General features: G+C 51.1%; 6 protein-coding genes across 6 annotated transcripts; 3 read left to right on the forward strand and 3 right to left on the reverse strand.

Moving 5' to 3' along the window:
• Nucleotides 1-7,920: 7,920 nt before the first annotated feature.
• CTRU02_202358 (uncharacterized protein) lies at nt 7,921-8,594 on the forward strand (the record flags this gene model as incomplete). The annotated part of the gene is made up of 2 exons (XM_070204026.1): nt 7,921-7,957; nt 8,347-8,594. The coding sequence occupies 2 exons, from the start codon at nt 7,921-7,923 to the stop codon at nt 8,592-8,594; spliced, it is 285 nt and encodes a 94-aa protein (XP_070062608.1).
• Nucleotides 8,595-11,192: 2,598 nt separating this feature from the next.
• On the reverse strand, nt 11,193-12,332 carry CTRU02_202359 (MOSC domain-containing protein; the record flags this gene model as incomplete). The annotated part of the gene is made up of 1 exon (XM_036719766.1): nt 11,193-12,332. The coding sequence occupies one exon, from the start codon at nt 12,330-12,332 to the stop codon at nt 11,193-11,195; it is 1,140 nt and encodes a 379-aa protein (XP_036588468.1).
• A 2,485-nt stretch (nt 12,333-14,817) lies between these two features.
• CTRU02_202360 (NmrA-like family protein) lies at nt 14,818-15,778 on the reverse strand (the record flags this gene model as incomplete). The annotated part of the gene is made up of 2 exons (XM_036719767.1): nt 14,818-15,690; nt 15,746-15,778. The coding sequence occupies 2 exons, from the start codon at nt 15,776-15,778 to the stop codon at nt 14,818-14,820; spliced, it is 906 nt and encodes a 301-aa protein (XP_036588469.1).
• A 705-nt stretch (nt 15,779-16,483) lies between these two features.
• CTRU02_202361 (Mut3p-like fungal specific transcription factor) lies at nt 16,484-19,265 on the forward strand (the record flags this gene model as incomplete). The annotated part of the gene is made up of 6 exons (XM_036719768.2): nt 16,484-16,567; nt 16,619-16,743; nt 16,803-16,927; nt 17,260-18,574; nt 18,725-18,998; nt 19,056-19,265. 6 exons carry the CDS (start codon nt 16,484-16,486, stop codon nt 19,263-19,265), a joined length of 2,133 nt encoding a protein of 710 aa, XP_036588470.2.
• Nucleotides 19,266-19,949: 684 nt separating this feature from the next.
• CTRU02_202362 (uncharacterized protein) lies at nt 19,950-21,650 on the forward strand (the record flags this gene model as incomplete). The annotated part of the gene is made up of 1 exon (XM_036719769.1): nt 19,950-21,650. One exon carries the CDS (start codon nt 19,950-19,952, stop codon nt 21,648-21,650), a length of 1,701 nt encoding a protein of 566 aa, XP_036588471.1.
• Nucleotides 21,651-21,764: 114 nt separating this feature from the next.
• On the reverse strand, nt 21,765-23,976 carry CTRU02_202363 (lysophosphoplipase A; the record flags this gene model as incomplete). The annotated part of the gene is made up of 5 exons (XM_036719770.1): nt 21,765-22,393; nt 22,441-22,576; nt 22,631-23,423; nt 23,479-23,801; nt 23,854-23,976. 5 exons carry the CDS (start codon nt 23,974-23,976, stop codon nt 21,765-21,767), a joined length of 2,004 nt encoding a protein of 667 aa, XP_036588472.1.
• Between the last annotated feature and the right edge of the window lie 84 nt (nt 23,977-24,060).

Below are 24,060 nucleotides of genomic sequence, written 5' to 3' on the forward strand. Positions count from 1 at the left end.
ATGGGGGTAAACAGCTGGTGTCAACGGAGCATAAACTTGTTGCTTCGATTTGAATTGCGCCTAAAAGCGAACTTGGATATCGCAGTCAGACCACGCGGTAGCCTATGTCTGTGTTGTAGTTCGAGACTCTCTGTGGCATACAACGCGGTATTTTCCGGAGAGTAATGGTCGTTGATCAGGACGGTTTGCAGTGGAGGTTATCAACTAGCAGAGTTGATGACAAGTGGTTTCCTTCGCTAGAGGCAAGCAGAGCAGGAAACGAGAAAGCCCCTTGAGCAGCTCATGGAGGGTTGGCATGGAACAGGAGTGCTCACCGCCAGGGCGAGACGACTGACAACCCAATTGGTTAGGAACCTGGAGTGATGTATTCAGGCGTGTAAGTTGAAAACTATGAGAATGTCACATGGCGCCTAGACAAGCCGTCCAAGTAGTGCGCATTGGAGCAACAGCTGGTAGATGTATTACAGATGAGAGGGCACGAGAGAAGATTTCTCTCCAGCGATTGCCATACATTTAATTTGATGTTGCTCGACTGCGACGGATGAATGCTCCTTGTAGCGACGTGCAGATTTGGGGTCAGTATCAAAAGGTGAAGCTGCGTCTATACCCCGGCCAGCAAGTCATATCATCCTCAGATTTGAGAGGAGCTGGTTGGCCAGCCGATTTGTAACGCACCGAGGCCTTCTGGCATTTGACCGGCAATGCTCTCGCTTGGTCAAGATGGTGTGAAGCTAATCGCCATCACTTCACCGAGTGTGGCTCTTGCCGGGACGCCATCGAACCATGGTGGGGTCCCCATGTTCGTTGTGGTCGGGAAAAGAGGGAGGGCGGGAAGAAGATAGGAAACACCGCATCACAGCGCACCCTAGAGCCGTAATTAACCACCCGTGTGCACACAGACCAAACCGGACAAGGCTCAGAGACGCGTAACCAGGGTTCTTTTATGGAGATGTGTGTTGTTGGAAATGCGAAGGAAGTGTAATTTCGTTGTTGACTAGATGGTCGTGATTTGTGACCAAGTCTCCCACTGGTGGCATTCCTGAAGCAGGAAGGTTGGGCCCACGGAGCCAACCCCGAGTATCAGGAGACGCAACTTTGACATATGCAAAACGAATTCAACTATGCGGGTGACATGGGTGGTGTTTGCGTGTAGCCAGCAGAAGCGAGGACTAGCTAGCTAGTTCTGGGTCTCTGGAGACCTGGAACAGCAGCCCAACTTGAGAGACGGGTACACCTTTCAAGGTTTGGGAACCAAAGCAAGTGAGATTTGGAGAGTGACTGGATACCCGTACATGACGGTACCGGGCATGGGGCAGAGATCAGACGCAGACGTAGATTACTTGGTCTCTTTCAGACGATTAAAGGTCAATGGTCGCTAGAAAAAAAAATTGGGTGCTGACGTTAGAGACTTGATGGTGTTGTGGTACAAGTCAGACTGCCGCTCTGTGAAATGACGCCCACCGTCATAACTGTTTAAGGGACTTTGTCCAAGCAGACAATGCCGTTGTTGGAGAGTATGAGATACCGACTTTCACGGAGACAGTTGAGGTTGCTGCCTCGACATGTATCAGCAAGGCCAATGCGAAAAAGAGAATGTTGCAAGACGCATGAAAGCCTATAACGAGAAGAGACGGCAGACTCGATTGGCTCCGGCTGAACAAACCAGCTGCAATTGCAAGTCCAAATGCAGCTACAAGTTCGGCGCGTTGTAAGCCTGGGATTTGTGGCAAGGTGTGCTTGGGAGCGTGGCACGTTGGTCATGTGATTATAAGCGAGAACAATCCAAGAACCGAGGAAGGCGAGAAAGCCGCATCCGTAAACCTCTATGCAAGATAGCCCAAATCAAGACGTCGAGGAAGGCAGTCGTAAGGAAGGGGATAATGCCCCTGCCCAATTAGTTGACACCGCGGAAAGAGCGGGATTAGGGCGGTTGGGTAACGCGGGTGGCACCTGCCACGCGCATGGTACGGCTGCTGCTGCTGCTGCTGCTGCTGTTGCTGTTGCTTTATGCTTTGTGGTTGCCAATTTTGTTACGGAACCTAGGGATGGAGTTGTCGTCAGGTAGTTGACGCTAAAATTATTGGCAGATTCGGCAGGTAGGTTTGGCCCACATTCATCTTGAATCGCCCTGCAGCTCTATCCATTCGGCCCCATGCGCTTTCTACACGAGGACGGCACAACCGCGTGTGTACTGATACACCTCACGAAGTATCTATGTATGTATGTGCGCAATGTATGTAGATACGAATAAGCGGGCACTTTCCGCCCCTACATTTTGTTGCCCAAGTTTGCTCAATAACCATGGAAATTAAGCACTCAGTCTCAGAACCAGCAACCAACCATACAACTCCCATCTCCCGCTCAGGGCAATTTGCAGGTCCAGGCCCATGTCCCCACCATCACCCTCATAAGGTCAGCAGATCGACTCCAGTGAGTTCCTGTCACCAGAAGCTCTGACGTTCAAGTAGGCGCCACGCAGGAAAACAGGTGGGTCTGGGGCTTTACCTCACTCTAAGGTAAGCAGAGCTAACCATAGCCGTTTCTGACTACCTGCAGCAACCCTGGCTCTGCCATCCACATCAATTCAACCCGCATGGCTTTCTTTGACCTCGCTATTGGTTTTACCGAGGGCCCTCTCCGTCCTTGAAATTCCCTGCTGGATCTGAGCGGAAGTCAAGCCATTTTCCCTCTGAATTCGACATCCGAGGTAAGCTAGTTCAACTGAGACACTCGCTCCTTGTCTCCTGGGGGCGAAAAGGAGACAACAAGAATTGAGCCTGTGTCTGTCTCTCCCAGACGCCAAATCTTCATAATCGCTCTCCAAAGGCAGACATCTTCTGGGCAATCGGGTTTTGGTTTCTGTTTTCTTTTTACTCTTAATTTTGAACAAGAGCTAGGGCTGTTACGGATACTTCTGTCCCCATTTCCAGAAGCTCCAAGTGGGACGCGATGAACTGACTTTGACCAGGGGACAGGACAGGCCTAAGCCAGGCATCCAACGGCCGCCCTGGCCCTGGCTCCCCAGCTCGGAACGACAACCCATTTGTCTGCGTCAGTGCCGGATGGGGTTTGCTACCATGACAGCTGTTCCAATAAGAACTGATCACTGTACTGTGACTCGCTTTCCCGTCATCCTACTCCTGTCGCCGGACCCTTCTGCAAGGGCACAGCTAGAGCATGAAATTCAGATCGGAACGGCAAAAGACCACATCCAAAAGATTTGACAAGACATCATGATCAACTGTTGATTGACCAGCTTATTTGCCACCCAACACACATCTATCTAGAGCGACTTGAGTTTGACCAGCTCCCGTACCGAAGGCTTTGTTCGTACGGTCTGTCTCTCAGTTGCATCATCTTTTCAACTGTCACAGTCCTCCCGCGGCCGACCGGAAGGGCAAGGCAATCCCTGTCCTCTAAAGCAACGACATCATTCCCCATGCTTTACTGCACTTTTGAATTCGGGCTCATTTGACCGTGGCCTTCATGAACGGTCTACCGGTCATCGACTGTACCAGGGTTACAGCTCTGCAACCACCGCAATGGTACCATCGAACCATCGCCTCAAACAACATCCTCGCGTTCCCATGTCGAGAACAACGAATTGTCTCCTAGAAGCTCCTAATTAAAGACCACAGTATCTTTCCCCGCCAAGAGTACCTACGGATACTGCATGTTGCATGCAATCTGGCCTGGGTCGAACAAGCGGAGGTGGGAGGTCAAGGAAAGAAAAGAAAAGAAAAAAACCAAAGAGGAAAAAAAGAGGATCTGCCACGCAATGGACACGGCACAGTATCCCCTGCAAAGAGCCTGCAGCTTTACCTCGATGCGGTCAAGACTCAACGGCCGTGCTCGCGACCTCTTTTCATGTCCTTAACTTGAGGATATTAAGTACCACCTCTTGAAGCAAGATTCTCGCTTGCCACCGGCATGTGTTTTCTGGAAGAGAAGACACTATTACGTGGGAGACACAGCAAACTGGCATCTTTGACAGGACAGACACGCATGTTCAAACCGTGTTTTGCCAAAAATTGAGAGCTACCGTGTCGCCCGGCACCTGAAGCTGTCTCGTTAGACGCCCGCTCATCTCTGTCCTATTCTGGGATGCTCCCTGCACGTAGCTTGCCTGTCTTCCACCTTACATTGAGCTTTCTAATCGCATGGCGAAACTCGTGGCGCAAAAGCAGCCCGAAATCTGTGATCAAGTCTTCCAGGTCCCCTCGCAATGCCAAGGTTGCGATGTTGTAGATATTCTGCCCACCTACCTAGCCAACTAGCTGTTTACGTTGCATCATAAGCCGCATCAAACATCACAAAGTCGCTGTCGAAAGTTACACCGTTACACTGACACCTGTGCAGGCGAAAAACCAGGTTCCTTCGAGAGTTCCGAGTGGATGGGCTCAGTGAGAACTGGGCTCTCTGAACCCTGAGCTCTCTGCGCACGTTGGACAAGGCGGTCTGATAGGTGCTGCAGACGACTTGGTACCTACCGCCACTGGGACGGTGCATCCGAAGGCCCGGTCGTGCTGTTCCTGATCCACTCGCGACCCCAGAGCCCCAGGTCGACCGACCTACATGGTCTCGCGACCATGGGAAATTATTCGAATAGTCTGAAGGAGAGCCTGGGTAACTTCCAAAAAATGAAAACAAAAAGTTCAAGATGTTCTCGGAGGGTAGAATAAATAAAAATTTAACAACATCGTTAATGATGAGCTTTAAAAGCCTTGACTAGCCCCATGGCCTAAAGACGTACATTTTGTACCATCTTGTTACATGTCAGAACTGTGGCCCGCGCCACACAACCTTGCGGCCGGATCGGCTCCCCTTTGAAAGTCAAACAGAAACAATCCAACCATGGGCCACCCCTCCAAGAATGGACAATTATAGCCCGCCGGGCTAGCTTCCGGGGCAGCAGAGACACAGCACCCCAGCACAACGCATGTCACAGCTTGAAGGGCACGCAATCAGGCCTCAATCCCAGGTCCCAAAGAAAGGCATTGCAGTAGCCGAGCCATGACAGGCTGCAAAGATTCGTCGGACTTGCGGCTTAGATGCAGATCGATATCGAACGACAAAAGTGGGAGGGGGGCACGCCAGATCAATTACCGCTTGGAGAGAAGCGCCCGATGGCCTGGGCCTTGGAAAGAACCGAAGAACAACACAGTGGGAAGTCAGAGTAATGCTGAGTTGGGCGAGAGACCAAGTAATTACACGGGACGAAGGTGGTGCAGTTGCCGCGAATATTGCGATCACTCCACATTCTATGCTGATGTCAAACTGGAGCCAGAGCCTTGCCAGGGATTGACAGAGGAGACGCAGGGGAGGAGAGCATGTACTCGCGAGGTTACTTATAACATGAGAGGCCAATGTAGCATGATACATAGTACAGACCCTCAACCAGCACGAGCACGTATGCAGGAGAGGCGGATGGGTCTGCCCTATCGCTGCTATCAGGCGGTTTTCCTGTCAAGTTCCTTGCCGGCGCGCCGTACGTGGGCCGTGACACGGCATGGCATGGCATGGGAAGAGAGGGGCGTCGGCATTCGGCCGCCTCTGCACTAGCAGGCATCATGATCAATCTTCGTCATTACGGTTCAAGACCTTACCCAGGGTGCTGGGCGAGTAAGACAGCGGAGTTCACCCTGGGCCGTCCAAGACATGTGGCCAGAAGTGGGCACCTCCTGTTCGATGGCTCCCACTCCCGGGATGCCGCAAGATGGGGATTGGAATAGAACAGTTTGGGATGGGATGGGATGGGATGGGATGGGCATGGTACGGGTACCTTGAACCGTGCTAGGGACGTGTGTATGGTGTGTGTCTGAAGAAAGATAGGTCAGGCCGTCACGGCATACATGGTAGCCATTTGCCATGGCATCCATGACGGGCCACAAGTTCTTGAGGCGAGTGGAAGACGTGAAGTGGAAGGGCCGAGAGGACGGGTTCGTTGGGTCGGCTAGTAGGTACATACATATCGGCATGGCGCCGCCCTGTTGGAGATGCGATGTGAGTCCCGGTCTCAGTGCAAGCTACGATCCAAACGTTCCTCACCCCATTTTCGATTAGCGTTCAGTACCTCCAGGACCTGGGAGGCTTTGTACCACCCACTGCCGATTGCCTCACGGGTCCTTTGAACTACCTGGCAACTGTCGACGGCAGGATCCTGGACTAATCTGGAGCGTTCGTCTTGTACGGTGCCGTCGGGCTCTGTTGCGGAACAGAGATACGGCTCAGCCGAGCAATCCTTGGTCTCTCAGATCCTCGTCCCGTCACAAGTCACGGACAACAACACACGATTGACAGCCCTAAACGGAGAGACTGGCAATCGACAACCTTGCAACCCGACATTTCTGCCGTGGCTCTCAGCGGGTTGGGACGAGCAGCAGGATTCTGACAATTCTAGCGTTCAGAGTTTCAGCGATTCGATTGTCGGTACAATCAGACGGACTAAGGGACGTCTGTTCTCGTCGACCATAAAAGGGTGCTTCAGGACCAGCCACTGGGGCAGCCCTTCATCTGTGTTGCAGTGCATCTTCTTCTATCTTTTATCGTCATTCATACCTCACCTTGCCTCAGCTCACCTCACTGAACGACTCTCGACCAATTTCTTACAGCTTGGTTGGCTTACCTGTCACACCGCATCCGCAAGAGCTTCCTGCACTTGTCTATCCTTGCATTGGTTACTGGGAAGAAGAAAACATCTCGCTTTGCTGCAACAGCATACGCTATTACACTCACATGTGTCTTTGGGGGGGTGTTGACCTCGAAGTTGGACCTCAGTACACTGGGAGACATTTGATTTGAGGTAGGTTTTTGCCCAGGCCCAACATAACTCCTTCCTTCCCGTGCCTATCTTACCTTCCCTTGCCCCTTCCTTCCTTGCACACGTACCTGTCTACCTCTAGGCCACGCACAAATTAGCTCTTTCCTTCATTCCTGATACCCTACCTCGAAAGGCGAGGTGGGCAGGTACCTCAACTTGCACCTTCCTGCTTGTCTGATTTTGATCCCATGTCGCCTTTTTCACACGATGCACCTTGCCCTCGTCACATACAAAGGACTGCAGCTTCCACCTCTGATTTGGGCCGTCCCTCCCCCCTCTCCTCCTTCTCCTCCTCCTCCTTCTTCCTAATACTCCTCCCCTCCTTATCATCTTTGCAACAATTCACTGTAGCCGAGGAATTAACTCGCCACTCTTCTTCAGACAACCACTTTGTCTCTAGAACCATCGACCTCGGTAAGTTGGGCTTGCTAGGTCCAAAAGGCTTATATCGCCGGAGGCACCTATAATAACAATACGAACTGTATTAGTGGTTCTCGAACCAGGGCTGACTCCGTTTCTAGAACACAACACCTCTGAGAACCGCACATCCTCCCCTCTCTATTCTTGTCAACCAAAGAATTTGGAGCTCTTGTAGCCTAAGGGCTCGAAACTGCACCTGCAATATCCGGAGGGAACACCAGCTCGACAGTAACGCCAACCTCACCCATCACCAACCCATTTTCCCACACACACAACCTACTGCCGCGCAAGCACCAGCACCAGCCGCACAGGGCACCGGCACATCGAGCATCGAACATCGAGGGGCCCCACCACACACCCGCAATCTCAAGTACCTTCCTTAATCTGTCCTGCTTCACCCTCAGGAAATCCATTCATCATGGCCGTCGCTAGCTCGTGCGCACATTCTTTCAAGATGATCAAGTCCGATAGCACCTTGATTCAGTGGACTTGCAACCTGTGCCACTCAGGTCCGCACTGGTGGATCTTCGAGTGCAGCTACTGCAAAATCCACACCTGTCGAGCCTGTACGCAAAGCGCTTGAAGACACCACTTCGCCAGTGCATCGACTGCCGGCGCCACTACTGAACCGAGCCCCAAACTCCACCAAAGCAGAACGGTGCTCACCATGAGGGGGCGAGATGCACCATGGCGACGTGGGGGTTATGCGCACTCTAGGTATGTTCGAGAGACACCTCACTCAGCAAGTCGTCGGCGTCTCAGATGGACCAAATTTTGGCTCCTTTTTGATGACGCACACTCCCTTTCATCACTACCAAGCACCAAAGATCTGTCTTGCCCTACGCGATCCTGATCACCAGCTCCATCTGCCCAGTGAACAGGGACGCGCTGGTGGCTGGCTATCTTCCACTGAAATTGCCGTACCATTGCCGCTACCTGCCCCTCTGACTCCCGACCTTTCCTCCTCCTTCTCAAATCTCCGTTGCCCCCGTCACTAGCAATTCCCATTGTCAAAACCGAGCAGACAAAGGAACAAATAGGACGGCAACGGTAGACGAAAATCTCTCATGGAGTATTCTCGGGCGCGAGTTACTAACACAGCCTAGCAGGCCCCTTTGATAAAACCGCTCGTTTTCTCATGACGATAATGTGGTGCTGCCAGCCAGGGCAAAGCAGCTCGCGTGCAATCAAGAATCGCCCTGGATGGCGATCGATGCCAGTTGATGGCATGCAATTACAAGATTGCTTGGATCGGACGACACTGGCTGCTCATTTCAGGTTCCTACCCCTTCATGACAGGGCGGCCACAAAGCCGCTACAAGATGATGCAAGTCTTTCCTCTTTTGACTTTTGACTTTTCTCGACCTCTCTGTTTGCAACCCTTCCCGGACCGTCTATGGAAGCTCCCATCAACTTGGACGTCCGAAGGCCTCCGCCACCCCTGCGCCCTTGGCCCCGTCCCCTGGCAGGGTATTCTGGATATTCAGCCCTGGCCTGGTTTAGCGCAATGGTGCCAAATTTCGGCGCTGCATGGCGCACGTGGGACTCTCTGGCTCAGGCACCTTTGCAGCTGGCTGCAGACACAGGACTTCAGTGGGGAGAGGGGCCCATCCAGCCCACAAGGACAGTTGTGTCAATGCCACACCCCCCTGTGTCATGATGCCCTCAAGCTCTGTCTTGCTGGACCGCCTGGCTCAACGCGAGATTTTCACGCAATGTGCCCTTCGATACGACGGCACCTTTCCCGGACGGAGTCTGGGACCGACAGGTACACGCCGGCAGGGAGGGGAGAGTCCGCCTGCAGCCTTTTCTTTTGGTTCTCATCATTACCGGCGTCATTATGTACAACCAGCCTAATCTCCATTCAGCAGCAAGCAACGGAGGGGCTTTTTCCTTTCTTCCTTTTTCTCTCACTTTTTCTTTCCTTTTTTATGTTTTCCCCCTCCCTTCCCTCTCTCTCGACCACAGAATAATACCGTATATTCTTTTGCTACGACACGCAGTCGTGCTCTCCCCCTTGCCGAGAAGAGCATACAAGGAGTTGAGCAAGGCCAGGTTCGGTAAAGAGTGGGGTGGATGCGTGAAGGGTTTCCTTTTCTAACAATAGACTTTGGGCTTACAGGAAACGGTCACGGAGCATGGCTGCCAGAAGGTGAAAAAAAAAATTGGGCTTTAGATCAGGGCACAACAGCACGCAAGGCTGATGTACCGGAAGGGCGGTTACCTGTCAATTTTGAGCTTTCTTTTTCCATCTCCCTCATTGTGTTATTCTTGCAGCATTCTTCCTGTTCCCCGCATGGCATTGATCCTTGGTCATTTCCGACTTTGGTCCATTTGCTTGGGCAAAATATACCAGCAAAAGGGGCAAAATGTTTTTGATCACGTCTTGGTAGGGTCTTAGGTCCACAGTTGCGAAGCAGATTACGGAGTGGCATGGCGTTTGGTTGGTCCAGAATTAGTAGAATTGTAAAGCGTACATGGAATAGCGGTACAAAATGAAACAGCGCAAAGGACCAGATAATCTCCAGCGCAAGTATTCTTGCTACACATGCTCGTCACTGCTTCGATTTGCGCAAATGACATTATTCGCGACCTCGGCGCTACTGCCATCCCGTCCGGAAAGAATATCACGTGCGACTAAACCAGCAGCCTCGGCCCTTTTGCGAAAACGGGAACTAATGTCGATAAGTCGACAGACTGAGAAGTCGATTGCAGTAGACAGGCGAGGGTTGCATGAGGCTGATAGACTCTTCTTCTGGTGTTCCGTTGCACACCTGTCAGGGTTTGGGTGTCACAACAGCATGGCCGACAAGTAGGATCAGCAGCAGATAAGGAACCGGTTTTGCTTTTCCCCTTTCTGTTTCCTGGGTTGAGAAGCTACATGAAAAAGTTGCCATGTAAACGCGCCCTGTCTCGGCATTCTTTTACTTTTCTAATTACGTTTGTCTGTCAGATCCCGCAGGAGCGGCTGTGGTTCAACAATGACGCGGCGATCCGGCACGGCATTTGCGAGATTCGCCCCGATTATGCAGCTGGCAAAGGAATGCGAGCAAGCGAAAAGTGAGGGCTGACATGGGGCTTACATCGGACATTTTTTGTCCAAGCCGTTGGGTTCTGCTTCAGACTCGTGCTAGACTTTTTGGCGGAGAGAGACGGGCGTCCGCGTTGGTGTTGTCTCGGGGAAGCAATTACAGACGGGCCGTTGCATGAGGATCCCAACATGCACTGGCTGCCTGAGTGGAAGCGTTGTTTGGCTCTAGGGAACATGGGAGACTCGTCACGCCGCCGACGTGGAAGGCGTCCTGTCCAAGCGATTTTCTATGAAAGCCTCATTTTTGCTTTTTTTTTTTTCTTTTGTTGGGAAACGGGAGGGGGGAAAAATCCACGGTCTTACGATCATACAAGCCACGTATGGCACACGTGAGAAGATATTATCTGATCGTGGTATGTAGAGTAGCGTGACGTGAAGACAGCCACCAGCCAGCTCTTGCCCCTTAATCGTTACTGCCGAGTATTCAACCGCGATGGCGTTGGAAAGGGATGGGAAAGGTGATCGAGAGAAGGCGGGGAAGAACAAGATCCAGCCATGAAAGACAATGCGAGCATGAAACGAAACTGGGCGCCAGCCCAGCACTGAGAAGGGCAGGATAACCGTAGCGATGATTCCTACGGTATCTTGGGCTCACTCTGTCACACGCATTGTGGCATGATGGCTCGTCTTTCTCCGGAGAATCAGGAGACGACACGATAGGCCTAGACACGTTACACAAACAAACACGCACAAGCGGATGTGTCATTCTCTATTTATTTTTTTCACATGCTTTTTCTTTCTTTTCTGTTTCGTCTAGTCCGCCGTGTCTCCATCTAGGATGCTACCTGCCATAAGCACGAAATCTACCTATCATTTATCGACGATACATTCATATTGGCCACATGTGAAAGACAGGTCGTCTCAAGCGACAGCCACCGATTTGTTAGGCGGTGCTGCGTTCAGAGGCCAGTCGAAGACGGTACGCTCGGCGTTGCGGCGGGTAATGGTGACTTCATCTCCGACGGAGACTTTGACACGGGCCTGATCGGGCTCAGTGCCCTCGGCCGATCCTTCGGGGCCGTCCACGGAAAGGAACGCGTACCGGCCGAAAATGGGAGCATATTTGTGTCCCGGGTCGACGCGTCGGTCCTTCATCAGTGTGTTGAGCAGCTTTCCCTCTGGACCGGGAGCTTGCCGGCCCAGAGCGTAGTCGACGTTCAAGGAGGAGCAGCGGCCGCAGTTTGCGGTCAGGAGAAGTTTGGCACCTGATTTTGGGAGGGAAAGCTCGCCCCAGAAGTCTTCTGCAAAGGGGGCTTCGGAAGGGTCTTCTACCACTATGTTGGGACGGAATTTGGGCATGATTGGGCTTGGAGTGTCTGGGGACGCGGGGGAGTAGGGGGTTAGAGAAGGGTAGGACAGGGAAGAGGAGGAGGTTATCAGGTACGGTGCGCAGTCAGTGAATGTTAACCAGTGATCCGGCTTTGGGGTAGAGGAGGTAAAGGGGAGGTAGGATGTTATGGAGGAGAGGAGGGAGGGTTGTTGTGTGGTGGCAGAGGAGCCCGGGGCCAGAGTGCCAAGGACGGCGCGGCGTCCGGAGCCGATGTGGACCAAGATTGTGGGGAATCCGAGGCAGGCGGAGAAGAAGGCGTCATAAGGGTCGCCCATGCGGAGAGCTTCGGTGGGGCTACCATGGAGGTCGACAGTGACCTTCTCGAGCTTACTGGCATCGGGGACCAGAGGCACCGAGAGGGTCGTGTCCTGAAGCGGATGGTGGTCGATGAGGGGTGGTAAGGGGATGTGGTATTTGACAAGGATAGTGTCGTCGCTGCTGGGATCATTTTCGACGCCCTTGTCTCCGGAGGAAGACATAATTTCTTGGGAAAACAGAGCACATTGGGGAAATGAGGACAGCTGAAGCTTGCGCAAGGTGGAGTCCGGGTTGACCTTGAAGAGCATGTAGGTTCTGTCGTGTAGAATGCCTTGCGGGGTGAGGGTTGCCGAGGTGAGAGGGATTGGGCGAAGGGCTTTGATGGGGTAGAAATCCAACGATTTAATCTTCATTTTTGCGACTGAGGGTTTCTGAATTTGATGGAATGAGGATGGACGACAACGCTGATGATGCTGATGAGAGGCAATAGGTTGAAGTAATGATATGAAGTCGTTTCTTACGAAGTGAGGATGTCGGAGTGAAGTTGGTGGAGAGTTTGCCCCAACGTTGACGTCGGTCGTTGCGGTTATTGCAAAGGCAATGTTTCTCCAGTTTCCGGGGACGTGCTGTAGCAGGGATGAGCCTGCATAACGACTGGAGACGGATGAGTATTGGACTTTGTCCAAAGCGGTATGATCATAGTCAAATCACTTGCACTGGAGACACACTTGGACGAATGGAAAACGATTTTTTCTGCCCGGGGAGAATATTTGGCTACAAAGTTTATTTCAAAAGGGGAGTTTGGACCGGGCTGTTGGCTGCATTTGGGAGCGCAAATACAAGTCGTGCCTCCGGTAACAACAGCGCAAGAATGCTATGGAGATGGGGACTGAGATAGCCAAGATAGCGTGCGACAACGAAAGTGTTGGGAGCCGTCACACTACTTAAGCCGCAGCCGGTCTCGGTCCAATGAAGAGAACCCCCGCACCGGATATCCCGATTGCGGAGAATGCAGGTAGTTTGCTTTTCCCCGAAGCGGCTTGGCTGTCATGTAAGGTCAGCATTTAGATAACTCAATAGTAGCGGGTCGTCCCGTATGGAATGATGCGAGAAGAAAGAAGCAGAAGAAGAAGAAAAAAAAGGGGGAGAAGCACATATCAACGGCGTGGAGGCAACGGTTGATGATGACCGGCGCGGACCCGCAATGGTCCGCCTCCCGAAGGCCGTTAGACCGACAAACCCCGGTCCGGTTGGTTCGGCGCAATGCCGAGAAGGGTAACCGCGGCGCCAACGATTGGCTCGCTACCTCTTGCTGCGACACCCTAGGCATTTTGAGGTGGTGTCACGACCCAATTTGGACTATAGCTCTTTTCAGAAGCCGATAGTCTGTTTCCCATGGATATCATCCCCTGACTAGTGAAATGGTTACCTAGATTGGTAACATTAGAGACAACTCTTCCTTGCTGGATGTTCGTATGGTTGCCAGAATTGGCCTAGGCGAGGGCGTTCCTCTTTCTCCGGTGACGTGTACATCGCTGGACAGGATGAAAAGCGGGCATCGGAGGGAGGAGCTGCAGGCTTCGGCTCCGAGGGTGGCAGTTGATATACGATCCCTCTATCGTGTTTCTTGAGGTTATCACGGGTAATGAGACAGGGTAAAATGCAAGTCCCATGGTGGCACCCTGGGTTATGGGAAATGAATCGGCTGTGCTTCGGAGATTTGTGGCATTCTGGTAAAGTCTACTCAGATAGCTGGCCAACATCTTGCAGGGCGAAACTCGACGAGAGCCTGGAATTGGCTCAATTTCCCTTGCGTAAACCTAATCAGGGAAGAAAAGACGCCATCGAGTATGTGCTTCGATGTACACCAAGCGCCAAGGGTTGGCCTGGTCACTGGCCTTCTGCGGTAGTTACGAAAGGTACTCTATCAACATATGAAAATGTGAAATGCATGTGATAGTCTTTTCTGGCTGAATATAATTTTTAATCAGCGTTACATTTCTGTTCTCACTCCCTCGCTAAGGTCTGAACTTATGATACTCATCAGCGTAGCGAACCTATTTTCGCCACTGATGAAGTTGATCATCAAAAGCTCTGCGCACCAACCCATGTGGGCAGGTTCCCAAGCTTATCCAATCGTGTCTCCCTAAGATATCCGGATCATTGATTCAGTTTCATGGTCGAATTTAGGTATTCGAGTATATAGTACGTTAACTGTGTAATGAGAGTCTTGATTGGGGTGGGAAGGGCTCGATCTTCAGGAGGTAGATCAGTCATCGTCTGCTAAAGCTGTTGATGACTAGGAAAAGTCCTAAACGATAGAGGCTAATCTAAAAATCAAGGGATAAAAGTTAAACCTTGAAAAATTCCTGGCGAAAGCTTATAGACTGGCAACAAGATGTATTTTCCTTTACACAACGATGCCCGTGTTAGTGACTACTTCTATCTGGATATCTGAGACCGAAGATCATACCGATATCATTTGCAGCGCGAGGCAACAACCGGGAATAATTCCATAATAGCCGAGAGCTGAAATCTTAGACCTGATCGTCTTTTATACGATAGTAAGCATGACACGAGTGGTACTAATGTTTTATAGGTTACTTGGGCTAGTACTTCTGTGCCTCGAATTTGGAGACTTTGGCGCATGAAAGCACTCTAAACCTTTTACTAAGATGGGAAAACATGACATAGATATATAAGTGTTTCATAGAACTAAGCTGAAACAGGCGTCCAAAGACTACATATATCTTGGTTAAATGTTGTCTAGTAATGTCTATGTTCCGACCGAAGCGTCTTACATGACTGTGTGGAACTGAAACTATTTATCAAAGCCATAAGTATCGTATTTCTTTCATTCTACTGAGGGTATTTCAGCAAGAAAAGACCGATATAAGTCTAAGACTTGTATAGAGCCGCAAATCTCGCGTCCAAGTCCTCCTCAGTAAGAAGGGGAACGCCAACAAGCTCGTTATCAACTTGCTTGTACTCAGCAGCATATCTTCCACTTAGGAGGGCCGCTACAATTGTACCCAGTAAAGTTCCCTCGTTCAGGTCCTCTTGAGCAGCCTGGACGGCCTTTGAGAACTCAGCCTCCCCGTCTAGGTATGTCTCCTTCCATTCCGTTCCTGGCGGGGAGTACTTTTTTGCCAGGGCGTAAAGCTGCGCCTGTGTCACAACCAGTTCGTGAATATGAAGGTTCTTGTTTTTGGTTGCCTCGGGGTTCTTCAGAGACCCAGCCACAGCCTTGCCGATGCTGGCGAGGCTGGTGGCGCTCCAGGGGTGACGTCCACCGTCCACAAGCCGAGTAGACTTGTTGGAGTAATCGAAAGCCATTGGAAACTTGACAATCAAGTCGAGGAAAGCGCCAATGGAGAAGATTGTATGCTCAATCTCGCCAGAGCGGGCCTTCTCTGCAAGGTAGGTCTGGGTGCTGATCATGGGAGCGAGCACGTTGGCGAGCTCGCGGTGCGCCTTGGGGTCGGTAGTGAAGCCACCAAAGTCCGACGGGATGTAGCGCTTGACTCCCGCTTTAATGCTGGCGTCAATCACTAAGTTTTGGCTAAATAAGCCGCCCTTGCTGACGGTCGAGACGACGACGTCCTGACCTTGGAGAGCCGAGGTGAGACTATCAATAGAAGCATAGTCTACCGTCGTAAACTTTACTCCAGAGGGCAGGCCTTCTTTAGAAGACTCGGAACGACCAAAGACGGTGACTGTAAAGCCGGCATTTACAAGCTCATTCAGGATTGCGGATCCAAGGAGACCTTTCTGCGAGAGGGGTTATTATCAACAATGGCTAGTGCCCTGGGACCAAGTGACTTACACCAAGGAGGGCAACGTTCTGAAAGGCACTCATTTTGGTAAGTAGGATGTACAGTTGTTATGAATGTTACGGATTGGCTTTTATGGAATGAAGTGATTTTACGAAGTGGTTGATGATCAAAAAGCGAAGGCTCATTATTGCATCTTTATATGCTTCGACTTTGAGTCCGCACTGAGGCATCTCGGAAGTAAAGAGCGGCCCGACAAAATGTACAGAATTGTTACTTAGTAACTTATGGTAGATAATTCCGCAATTCTCATCATTGGCTACTACAAGGTCTTACAATACAATGCTGTACCCGAATAGTAAAACTACTACTTTCGTGACTGTTAGGCGGATGTAAATGTTGTGGGTGGATGAATACCATACCTAGACCCACTACATTAAAGTCCGCCATCATCCACCTTGCCCCGCGATTTGCCTTGTAAGGTCGTTTGCGTAGTGCGCTCTGGCCACATGACCTGAATCCTGTTACTGTCCTCTCTAACGAGTCATATCAAGCACTAACGCAAGTGAAGTACACACTAATTAGTCCCGCCCCCAAAGGAATGTCTTGCTTCGCGGCGGAAACAAAAGACGTGAGAAATATCCGCAACTTAGTAATTATATCCGCCGCCAGGTTCTACATCGAAGACAAAACCCCCGCCAACCGTCAGAGGCGGATAATTCCTAATCTGAATTCACGGATGATTCCCACGGAATCTTTATGCTTACACCTGAATCTGTTTCCGCATGAACATGTCTAGTAGTGCTGACAGTGCTGGAGCCGCCGGCCTTGGCGGCGATGTTCCTGAAGAGACGCAAAAGAAGCGGATCTACAGTGTAAGTCGTCTCACCGGGTGTAAAAGAATAGCGCCAACTTTGATCTCGTAGGCATGCCTGCACTGCCAATCGCGCAAAAGACGTTGCGATGGTGGTGAGCCGTCATGTGGGCTTTGCACCAGACTCAACGTGCCATGCGTCTATACCCAGCGAAGACGAAGAGGTCCAGGAAAGAAGTCAGTCAACGGATTCACACAAACAAGGAAAGGAAAGTGGACGCTGACATACCATGAAGGCAAAAGCCCAATTTGGACACAGAACCGAAGCTGCAAGCTATCGAATCCTCTTTAAAACGGATGCCATATCTTCCAGTCGCTGAACCGGAGACGATAGTTGAGGAGATACCTATTGACTCACAAGGTTGGCATTTTACCTAGATTTTCCTTCAACAGGCTATTATTTTACCTATTCAACCATGGCTAACGCCATCACATATACCTTTTCTTCTGTTCCCCTACTTTCGATTCTAGTCGTTGCCATCACGCCCCTTTTGTCACTTTCTCTATCGTTCTCATTTGACATCATTGTTATCGCTGTTTTCTTATCAGTCATTGTTGTTGAGATCTCCCTTACCCTTGTTTCCCTTGATTCATTTTCGTTTCATTCCGATACGGTCTGAAAAGCAACGGTTGTCACAGTCATAGTAACAGGGCTATTTGATAATTTACTGGGTCATACTGATTCTCGTGTAGGCAACCAGGGACCGATCGTCAGAAACTCGAATGGAGCAAATCAAGCATGTAGTGCTGGCCATCAGGATACATCAACCAAACCGCCACAATGTGCTCAGAATCCAAGCGGCGTCGATGGCCTCACCCTCTCATTAAAGGATCTTTTTACGGGAGGCGATGTTATGGCCACCCTCCACAGTATAAGGAATGTTATTGCGGGAAATATCGATTCTAGACCCTTCGAGAGAAGAGAATTCGCACAGCTTCCTCCCGCAGAATACATAATTGATCTGGAGCAAGCCGTCATAGAAGAGGTTCAATTATTCTGCCCAACGATTTCTCGCAAGTCGTTTTCAGAACTTATCAGCCAGCAACGAGCCGATGGCCTGCAAAATTGTGCCGCGAACCCAGCTCGATGGGTGACCATAAATGCATTATTCTCGATTGCTTTTCGGTGGAGGGCGACTAACGATTCATTTGAGAAAGTGTCCGCCATGGGCTGGGGTTACTTCAAAAATGCCTTCTCCGTTTTCCCAGAGCTCCTCATCTCCAACGCTGATATCTCGACCTGCGAGGCGATGCTTACAATCGTCACATTCTTTCTGGGGACGGCGGATGCCAGAACAACCTTATATGTGGCATCCTCAGCAATTCGGACGGCGCAGATGGTAGGCCTGCACAGGCGCGAATCTTATAGCAAACTTAATCGTGAACAAGCAAGGCGATACAAGCGCGTTTGCTGGGTCACGCACATTATAGACACAGAAATGACGGTCAGGTACGGGATTCCGCCGGGATTCAGCTTGGAACACGTGTCTACTGAGCTTCCAGACGATGAATCTCCGGTTGTGAACATATTTGCCAACTATACGGAAGGACAACAACCGCTGTGCTACGTCAGAAAACTTGCAGAACTATCCAAGATCCAGTCCAAGATTCAAAAAATGTTCTCAACAATTAATGCGCAGCATCAAGTCGGTCCAGATCATCAAACAGCTGTTCTGGCACTAAGTTCTGAGTTGGACGAATGGAGAAACACTCTCCCTGAGGATTCGAGGCCCGAGTTGACCGTCGTATCGAGCGAAAGAGAGATCGAGGCGCACGTTGTCATCCTGCATTTCATCTACTTCAATGCCTTGATCAAGGTTCACACAAATCTGGCGCGTCTGAAGAGCGTATCAAGTTACAGCCTGACGCTTTGCCAGAATCCCAACTGGGAGACGAACCAGGGACACTATCCTAACGTGCAACAAGCGTACGCTAAATGTACAGCAGCCGCCCGTGCTACCATTGATCTTCTCAGGGTGATGCCCCCACAGTCCTTTGTGCATTTTTGGTAAGTCAAGTTCCTCACGGTATGAGCCATAACGTGGTGCTGCTGGGGAGTTCAGGCCGAGTCATCCATGGTGTTGTTTCAACGTACATCATCACTATCTCCATCGCTCAGCGATGTGATTTTTCAAATATCGGCTAACATTGATGAAAGGGCCATGGTGCACTATCCTGTATCAGCATGCCTGATCTTGCTATGGTCTGCCTTGGAAGATCCTACCGATCCAGAAGCCCAACTGAATGTGAGGCTTATCGGGCAGTTCGTGCAGTACCTAGCAGGACTTCAAGAAGAAGGCTGCGATGTTCGTGCTCTGCTAGATGGCTGCTCCAAGTTCTTCAAGATTGCCAAATATGCGGTACATACGCAGCGAATCATCCGGCTCACGAGGCCCTTGGAAGAAGACGAGAACCTGAAAGAGCAGCTTGAGGTAAAGTTATCGCATGTCCTCTTGTGAATTCATTCTGTTAACTTGATCGTCTTCTAGACTCTCCGCCTCAAACTTTCAGGTGTTGCTGATTGGACGCATCTGGCTCAAGGCCTCTTGAGTAACATCCCTGTTCTGTGTGCCCAGGCACGAGACGTATTTTCGGACATTCTCAGCGCGGAACAGCTAGAAGGGGGGTATGGGCCGCTTGCTTCAGATATTTTGAAGCCGCACAACCACAACTTCTCCTTTGGTCCGCGAGCAAACTAGATACTTTCTAGAGCTATAATTCAAAAATCACTTTTAGAACGATATCGGAATGTAGATGACTAGTATTATCTTGATTTCTTCTTCCTTAAGAGTATCTTTATTCTCATTAGACTCCGCGGTTGCAACTTATGTAGACGATGTAGCTCATATAGTCCTTGTCCATGTAGTCGTCTAATTGGCAACTAAGAATTGAAGAGTCAGCACGTGGTTAATTTATTCTATCGCCAAAGGACCGGGAACCTAAAGGGCCTATGAACAGATATCTTCAAGAACAATATTTCTGGTATGCCATACCATGAGGCCGAAATAATCTGCGATATTAACTAGAGTTCGCGACAACTACCATACATCCAAAGTCGGATACCGGTCGTATGCAAGGTGATATGAGAACAGAACTAGAGGTGCGCATGATAGCCAATAGGTGCGATAGCTTGGCAGGGGTCCTTTTGTGATGGCTCGCGTCAGCCAACCAGCTGAGAGGAGTAAGCCCGTGGTATATAATTCCTGTTGTCCCCCGCGTTCAAGGATGATAATGCAGTCAGACTTGGCATTTCAGCTTCTTCCCATAGGTATGACACCTAAACGTTCCACGTCCACTTCCTACTGTTGCTGGTATCTGAACTTTCTCTTCACCTCTACAATTGCCTCAAGTGGCCGTACCCTCGTCCATAATGCAGTCTTGCGATGGGTGGCATATACAGTCCTTTGCCGCCAGGAAACTTCATCAGACTTTTGAAAGTTCGAAGGGAGCGCGATGAGCTCATCTGCAACTTCAAGGTTGTCTGTCTCAGCGACTGCGACGAAGAATACATCGCACTGTCATATGCTTGGGAAGACCCCGCCCCAGTTCGCATACTGCAATTTGACGGTGGCAAGTCACTTTCACTCAACCAGACATTGAGCGATTTGATCGACACACTCGCCTTGCCTCGTCGGCCGTTCACCTTGTGGGTAGACGCGCTGTGCATAAACCAGCATGACATATCAGAGCGGGAGTCCCAGGTGCAACTGATGAACGAAGTGTACTCAACGGCAACAAAAGTCTTGCTATGGCTCGGTGCCAGCAACGCTGAATCTCAAGCCGCTTTCCGGTTCATGACCTTCATGGAGGACCACTCTTGGCCGGATGGCTGGGAACAACAAAGTCATGAAACACTCTCCCAAGTACAGACAGTTTTTCACTTATTGGCACGCCCCTGGTTCCGACGGACTTGGGTGATTCAGGAGGTCGTTCTTGGTGACGACGTTGTGGTAATGTGCGGCAACGATGCGGTCCACTTCTTCACTTTTGAAAGGTGCGTTTGGGGCATCTGGAAGTATTTCGAAGCTCTGGGAGACTATGCCGACGACCATTTAGCCGTACGAGGGTTGTGGAATGTGACTCGACTCCTAGATATTCGGGAGGAGTTCTGGGAGCATGGCGAGATACGGTTCGAAAGACTGGTCGAGACGGCCTATCACTGCGAAGCCTCAGACCCACGAGATATGGTGTTTGGCTTTTTGGGGATCGCCGACAATACCAGGCCTGTGCCTGAACCAACTTACACGGCCCCGTTCGAAGACGTGTATCGGTGGACAGCAGAGGCCCTTTTGTGTCACGGGAAATCCCTCGATCTTTTAGCACTCAGCGGTGTTGCCCGCCGTATACTCCCATCTGACTTGCCGACTTGGGTTCCGGATCTTCGGAATCGAGGACTAGAAGAACCCTTGGTCCCTTGCGACAGAGCCTCCTGGGACGCCGGAGGCCCTGTGGAAGTTATGCCAACCAAGGAAGGAGCAGGATGCCTCCGTCTCCGTGTCAAGCTCATCGACGTTGTGGTCAGAACTTGCCCACCGTTTACGTCAAATTCGGTGGTGAAGCAACAAGCGGCAATGCGAGATATCCTGGCGCTGAGGCATGTGCTGCCGAAGGTGATTTCAGAGAACGAGTGGAACGGCGTCTTGGCAACGAGCCTGATCATGGGTCTGGATATCGATGATCAACCTGCAGGGCCGGAGTATCGCGAGTACTTTGGCGAGTGGCTTCAATGGCTGCTTTCGAGCAGGTCAGACGCGGATTTGCAGAATATCAAAGGCAATCGATTCCAGCGCACCATCGGACCACGGATCGACGATTGGAAAGCCTGTCTGACGCGGGAAGGGTATCTTTGCATGGTCCCACAGGCCGTAGAACCTGGAGAAGTGCTTTGCGTCGTCCCCGGATGTCGTCTCCCGATTCTTTTACGATCTGTACGACCTGCGCATGGAGGAAGCGGAGACCCGAGAGCCCCGGAGGAGAAGGAGCTTAACGAGTACATCCTCGTCAGCTGGTGTTTTGCTCAGGGCCTCATGTACGGCGAATCACCGGCTCAGAGAAAGCCAGCAACCGAGATTTTTTTACGTTGATCATATTTGGACTGTTGGAAGTCACCACATGGTCCATTTGATTTCATTTCTTAGTGAGGTAGATACCCCTCTGCATGTCTACAGCATAGATACCACTCCTATCATTCCTTTACATTATAACAAAGAGATTAAGGCGGTAATTGACGCCACGGCGAAAGTAAACCCTACCATTCCCATTTCCAACGTTCTAGACGCCCCATTCGGGTTGGGATCCCCCGGAGGTGTGGCTCCTCCACTGCCACCGCCCCTATTCGTCGCGCTCTTCCAGTAGGTCTCATCCCACTCACGATACGAGAAGCTTGAGTTCAACCTCAAACTCGGATTAAAGTCATCGGGCGTCACAGCTCTCGTCGCCGTCACACCGTTCCAGCAGTGTTTCTCAAAGCACTGTTGGCACTGCTGGGGCAGTTGAAGCCCAAGCCGCAGGAGGCTGCCACGGATGGTGGCGCACGCGAGGCAGGCAGGCCATGCAGCGTCAACCGTACCATTACCGTAGGTGGCGAGTTGGAAGGCGTTGTCAGCGGTAAGGTCAAACTCATTGTCGGTAAAAGAGGACTTGGTGTAGGTGAAGTTGATGTAGCCCGACCAAGGCGAGTTGGGTAGGTATAGAACTAGCGGCGTGGGTGCGGCGTCTTTGCAACCGAAGAATGTAGGCTGCTTGGTCATGTTCTGCGTCACGAGGGTCGCGACATCGGGTATGCGAGGGAATGGAATGTTCCCTTGAGCCGCCGATTGAGCGGAGTCTTTGGATGGTTAGTTTCGATTAGAGACTAGGGGGTGATGTACTTGCTGATCAGGTTGGTGCCATTGACCCAGTTGTTCGCAGCATCCGAAGAGGCCTCGTAGACGATGACGAGGTCGACTTGACGCTCAGGAATGATAAGGGGTCGTATGGGGTTGGTTTCACCCGAGAGACTTCCGTCGATCTGCGCTGTAAGTTCGCTGTCACACACATACAGTGCTGTAGGGGTATCACATACCAGGAGAAGCTCATCCACATTCTTCATGGCTGGGTTAAAGTTCTGAAAGGGATTGGGATACCTAGCCCACAGAGACTCATTGAAAGTTTGCCTGAATTCATCGGCGACGCCACTGACGAGTTGAACCCGCCCATCTTTCTCAAATTCGGGGGGAACCGTGATATTCGCTGACGGCGTTTGCCTATCCTCCAGCTTCCGCTTCGCAAACACCGGGATGTTGTACCATTCATCGATGAACCATGCATTGAAGGCATCTGCCGTGGAACCTTGAATGAAAGTGAACTTGTCAAAGCCTCGTACGCACTCGCTGTTATTTTGAGATGTGCCGTTAGACATTGACGTGCCGAGGTAGGTTGTCGGCATGAAAGCCTGCACCCTGCCACCGCGCCAACTGCCAAACTCAAAAGGCGTGACCTCATACGATGTCAGATTGAAACCGTTGGTATCGGTGCGGCCAGGCCACATAATATTGTTAATGTTGGGCGACTGGCCGGGAATGACCTCGGAGAGGCTGATGATTGGCATCGGACCCTCGCCGCGGGAGAAGACAGTTCCCTGAGCGGCGAGGTCCGAGAAATTGTTGTAAGTCTTCTTCTCTGGAAGGTAGGTGGCCCAGAAGAATCCAAAAACATCGGCGACGGATACGGGGAGGCCCTGCTCGGCCTTTGAGGCAACGTCATCGAAGATAGTCTGGAGATACTGGTCCTGATTTCCGTCTTTGCCTTTGGTATAGTCGGTCGCGAAGTTGATCTGTTTCCTGAGATCCGTGACGGTGACGAAGTCGTTCGAAGCACTGGAACCTGTATGTGAGTAATTGATACGATTGTAAAGTCTCTGGTCGGCCTTACAGTGTGCTGACAGTGAGGGCACCTCCGCCGCTGAGGCCGGTGAGGTACGAGAGAACCTGTGTGAGTCCTCCCGTACGAGCTTGTACCGCCGCAGGGTTGCGGGCATCAAAAGCTTGCCATATACCTAGGCCTCCTACACCGGATTGTGTGCCACCTCCCGAAATGGCGAGGCCAACTACAGGGTAGCTTGTCGAGTTCAGACGCTGGATATACTCCTGAACGTTGAAGCCATCAATGTTGGCCAGTGTGAGGTAGCTGCTAAGCGCCGGGATGGCCTTCTCTCCGCGACTTGCTTTCCATGAGGACTCTGATCGTGATAACCCCTGGCATAGGTCAGAAATTAGGAGAACATCCAAATTATAGCGCTCGTCGTACCTCTGAAGCAGGTCGCACTCGCAAGTCGTCTGGGCATTTTGCATGTACAGGTGCGTATAAGTCAGCCTGAGAATCGTCCAGAGCAGAGGCCAATCCTATGCTGAATAGGATACCCGCAAGCATGCGCCGACTCTGTGTAAAATGCATGGCATGTGAGCTTTACAAGCTGTCGAATCACAGATCAAGGTAAGATTGAACGGGTTCCTT

This window comes from Colletotrichum truncatum (genome assembly GCF_014235925.2).
Source record: "Colletotrichum truncatum strain CMES1059 chromosome Unknown Contig_0001, whole genome shotgun sequence".
NCBI classification, from domain to species: domain Eukaryota; kingdom Fungi; phylum Ascomycota; class Sordariomycetes; order Glomerellales; family Glomerellaceae; genus Colletotrichum; species Colletotrichum truncatum.